Consider the following 5,000-nt stretch of genomic DNA (forward strand, 5'->3'; position numbering starts at 1 on the left):
GATGGTTAGCTGTGTTAGATGATTATATGGTGGATGGTTAGCTGTGTTAGATGATTATATGGTGGATGGTTAGTTGTGTTAGCTGATTAGATGGTGGATGGTTAGCTGTGTTAGCTGATTAGATGGCAGATGGTTAGCTGTGTTAGCTGATTAGATGGTGGATGGTTAGCTGTGTTAGCTGATTAGATGGTGGATGGTTAGCTGTGTTAGATGGTAGATGGTTAGCTGTGTTAGCTGATTATATGGTGGATGGTTAGTTGTGTTAGCTGTGTTAGATGGCAGATGGTTAGCTGATTAGATTGTGGATGGTGGATGGTTAGCTGTGTTAGCTGATTATATGGTGGATGGTTAGCTGTGTTAGCTGTGTTAGATGGCAGATGGTTAGCTGATTAGATTGTGGATGGTGGGTGGTTAGCTGTGTTAGATGGTGGATGGTTAGCTTTGTTAGCTGATTATATGGTGGATGGTTAGCTGTGTTAGATGGTTAGCTGTGTTAGATGATTATATGGTGGATGGTTAGCTGTGTTAGATGATTATATGGTGGATGGTTAGCTGTGTTAGATGATTAGATGGTGGATGGTTAGCTGTGTCAGTGCTGTGCAGAGGAACAAAAGCCCAGAACTGGTGTTGGATAAATAACTCTGTAACTTTGTGTTTGTTTTTTTCTTCTCAGGGACTTAAAACCTGAAAACATTCTTCTAGACGACCGCGGTAAGCGTGAACCACGTCTTGTCACTGACTTAGCTAATTACAAGCCTTGGTACTAGCAGCATAAACTGGTTAGCTTCATGCCTTGGTACTAGCAACAAAAACTAGCTAGCTACAAGCCTAGGTACTAGCAACATAAACTAGCTAGCTACAAGCCTTGGCACTAGCAACTTAAACTAGCTAGCTCCAAGCCTTGGTACTAGCAACATAAACTAGCTAGCTACAAGCCTAGGTACTAGCAACAAACTATTTAGCTCCAAGCCTTGGCACTAGCAACTTAAACTAGCTAGCTACAAGCCTAGGTACTAGCAACATAAACTAGCTAGCTACAAGCCTAGGTACTAGCAACATAAACTAGCTAGCTATAAGCCTTGCTACTAGCAACATAAACTAGCTAGCTAATAACCTTGGTACTAGCAACATAAACTAGCTAGCTACAAGCCTATGTACTAGCAACAAACTAGTTAGCTACAAGCCTTGGTACTAGCAACATAAATTAGCTAGCTACAAGCCTAGGTACTAGCAACATAAACTAGCTAGCTACACTGTTATTCCCCATACCCATAGTGATATTCATAAACATGTTATTACACTCTTATTCATGTTCATAAACATTGTTATAACATTGTTATTCATGTTGTCTCCAGGACACATCCGTATCTCTGACCTGGGACTAGCCGTCCAGATTCCCGACTCAGAGACGATACGAGGGAGAGTGGGCACCGTAGGATACATGGGTACATCCTTACCTCTCTCTTCCTATCTCCTTGATTCCTCCTCTTCATATGTCTCTACATACATGGGTACATCCTACCTCTCTCTTCCTATCTCCTTGATTCCTCCTCTTCATCTCTCTCTCTCTCCATACATGGGTACATCCTACCTCTCTCTTCCTATCTCCTTGATTCCTCCTCTTCATCTCTCTCTCTCTCTACATACATGGGTACATCCTACCTCTCTCTTCCTATCTCCTTGATTCCTCCTCTTCATCTCTCTCTCTCTCTACATACATGGGTACATCCTACCTCTCTCTTCCTATCTCCTTGATTCCTCCTCTTCATATCTCTCTCTCTCCATACATGGGTACATCCTACCTCTCTCTTCCTATCTCCTTGATTCCTCCTCTTCATATCTCTCTCTCTACATACATGGGTACATCCTACCTCTCTCTTCCTATCTCCTTGATTCCTCCTCTCCATACATGGGTACATCCTACCTCTCTCTTCCTATCTCCTTGATTCCTCCTCTTCATCTCTCTCTACATACATGGGTACATCCTACCTCTCTCTTCCTATCTCCTTGATTCCTCCTCTTCATCTCTCTCTACATACATGGGTACATCCTACCTCTCTCTTCCTATCTCCTTGATTCCTCCTCTTCATCTCTCTCTACATACATGGGTACATCCTACCTCTCTCTTCCTATCTCCTTGATTCCTCCTCTTCATCTCTCTCTACATACATGGGTACATCCTTACCTCTCTCTTCCTATCTCCTTGATTCCTCCTCTTCATCTCTCTCTCTCTCTACATACATGGGTACATCCTACCTCTCTCTTCCTATCTCCTTGATTCCTCCTCTTCATATCTCTCTCTCTACATACATGGGTACATCCTACCTCTACCTCTCTCTCTCTCTCCTCCTCTCATCCCCCTCACCTCTCTTTTTAACCCTGTCTCCCTCTCTCTCCTAGACCTGGAGGTGTCTAGACATAATTTATTCCCTCTCTATACCCTGTCTCCCCTTCATCTCTCTCTCTCTCCTCATCTGTCTCTCCGTCAGCCCCAGAGGTGATCCAGAATGAAGCCTACTCCTTCAGTCCTGACTGGTGGGGTCTGGGCTGTCTGGTGTTTGAGATGATCCAGGGTCAGTCACCCTTCCGCCGGCGTAAAGAACGAGTGAAGAGGGAAGAGGTGGACAGACGAGTGCGAGAAGACCCCGAGGAATACTCTGACAAGTTCTCTGAGGAGGCCAAGGATATCTGCAGACAGGTGGGAGAGAGGGAGTGATGGATGGCGTGTTTTAAAGAACGAACACACACACACACACACACACACACACACACACACACACACACACAAACTGCAGTTAGTTATTCCTCTGCCGGGGTTAGGGATAAAGTGAGGTCACACGGGGTGTGTGTGTGTGTGTTCTGTGCGCAGGTGTGTGTTATCCATGGTGGTTGATCAGCGGTCAGGTTTCAGACCGGTCCACCAGAGATAATATCTGTGTTATCCATGAATGAGCATTAGTGTGAAACCTGTCTGTGTGGTTGTCCACAAATACAATCTCTCTTCTCCTTCTTCTTCGTCTTCTCCTTCTCCTTCTCCTTCTCCTTCTTCTCCTTCTCCTTCTCCTTCTCCTTCTCCTTCTCCTTCTTCTCCTTCTCCTTCTCCTTCTCCTTCTTCTTCTTCTTCTTCTTCTTCTTCTTCTTCTTCTTCTTCTTCTTCTTCTTCTTCTTCTTCTTCTTCTTTGCGTTGGACTCTACTGGGAGAGAGGAGGGGATGAGGGAGGTAAAGGAGAGAGGGTGAAGGACCGTTACAGTTCCAGGCCTCTGGGGGGGGGGGGGGATGTTCCTCTGTTCCAGTCAGAGACACAGGCCTCTGGGGGGGGGGGGTTCCCCTGTTCCAGTGAGAGACATAGGCCTCTGGGGGGGAATCCTCTGTTCCAGTGAGAGACACAGGCCTCTGGGGGGTGGGGGGTGGGGGGGGGGGGTCCTCTGTTCCAGTGAGAGACACAGGCCTCTGGGGGGGATTCCTCTGTTCCAGTGAGAGACACAGGCCTCTGGGGGGGAATCCTCCTGCCCTGGTGATATACAGATGTATTATAGGGTCCAGTAGGGGGGGGGGGGGGGGGGGGGGGGGTACAGACAGGGAGTATTCGGATAACTTTTGACAGCATTATGGCTAATTAGGAGAGGAATCACATGGCATCATGAGCTAACCTATACTGTCTGCACTATGCTGGAAATAACACTGTGTGTGTGTGGTTGAGCGTAAAGGGTAACCAAGGCGATATCCAACGAGAGTTTTGGTTTTCGTCCCTCTGTGTTCTGTCTCCTGGTCAGATATCAAAACATAATGGTCCTACAGTATCCGATGTCATCACCCAGCAGTCCTTTCTGCTACGCTACAGGGACTTTATGATGTCATCACCAAGCAGTCCTTTCTGCTACGCTACAGGGACTTTATGATGTCATCACCGAGCAGTCCTTTCTGCTTCTCTACAGGGACTTTATGATGTCATCACCAAGCAGTCCTTTCTGCTTCTCTACAGGGTCTTTATGATATCATCACCAAGCAGTCCTTTCTGCTTCTCTACAGGGACTTTATGATGTCATCACCCAGCAGTCCTTTCTGCTTCTCTACAGGGACTTTATGATGTCATCACCAAGCAGTCCTTTCTGCTAGTCTACAGGGGCTTTATGATATCATCACCAAGCAGTCCTTTCTGCTTCTCTACAGGGACTTTATGATGTCATCACCAAGCAGTCCTTTCTGCTTCTCTACAGGGACTTTATGATGTCATCACCAAGCAGTCCTTTCTGCTTCTCTACAGGGGCTTTATGATGTCATCCCCAAGCAGTCCTTTCTGCTAGTCTACAGGGACTTTATGATATCATTACCGAGCAGTCCTTTCTGCTTCTCTACAGGGACTTTATTTATAATACTACAGTGGAACAGGGGAGGCTTCTCAGAGGAGGAAGGGGAGGAGCTGCTATGAAAGTGAACTGTGTTTGTGTGTGATCAGGGGTGTATTCATTCAGCCGATTCGGTTGAAAAATGTTTCTTAAATAGAAGCAAATGGCTCGAAACGGGGATAAACATACCTGAATGTATCCAATAGATACTAGCTCACCATTCACATTACATGGGGGATATTTAAACAGTGCTCTAGAACTGAATGTTTAGAATCAGAACAATATTACACATGGGGGATATTTAAACAATGCTCTAGAACTGAATGTTTAGAATCAGAACACTATTACACATGGGGGGATATTTAAACAATGCTCTAGAACTGAATGTTTAGAATCAGAACAATATTACACATGGGGGGGATATTTAAACAATGCTCTAGAACTGAATGTTTAGAATCAGAACAATATTACACATGGGGGGGATATTTAAACAATGTTCTAGAACTGAATGTTTAGAATCAGAACAATATTACACATGGGGGGGATATTTAAACAATGTTCTAGAACTGAATGTTTAGAATCAGAACAATATTACACATGGGGGGGATATTTAAACAATGTTCTAGAACTGAATGTGTAGAATCAGAACACTA

General features: G+C 45.0%; 1 protein-coding gene across 1 annotated transcript in view; it reads left to right on the top strand.

Annotated features, from left to right (window-relative positions):
• Nucleotides 1–673: 673 nt before the first annotated feature.
• LOC129847331 (G protein-coupled receptor kinase 5-like) overlaps nt 674–5,000 on the top strand; it is a gene marked incomplete at its 5' end in the record, with an annotated part of 17,695 nt that continues 13,368 nt past the window's right edge. The window contains 3 exons of the mRNA XM_055915090.1: nt 674–711; nt 1,356–1,445; nt 2,490–2,698. Coding sequence (XP_055771065.1) covers nt 674–711; nt 1,356–1,445; nt 2,490–2,698 — 337 coding nt within the window. The remainder of the gene's footprint in view (nt 712–1,355; nt 1,446–2,489; nt 2,699–5,000) is intronic.

Source organism: Salvelinus fontinalis, unplaced genomic scaffold (genome assembly GCF_029448725.1).
Source record: "Salvelinus fontinalis isolate EN_2023a unplaced genomic scaffold, ASM2944872v1 scaffold_0778, whole genome shotgun sequence".
Classification (NCBI taxonomy): domain Eukaryota; kingdom Metazoa; phylum Chordata; class Actinopteri; order Salmoniformes; family Salmonidae; genus Salvelinus; species Salvelinus fontinalis.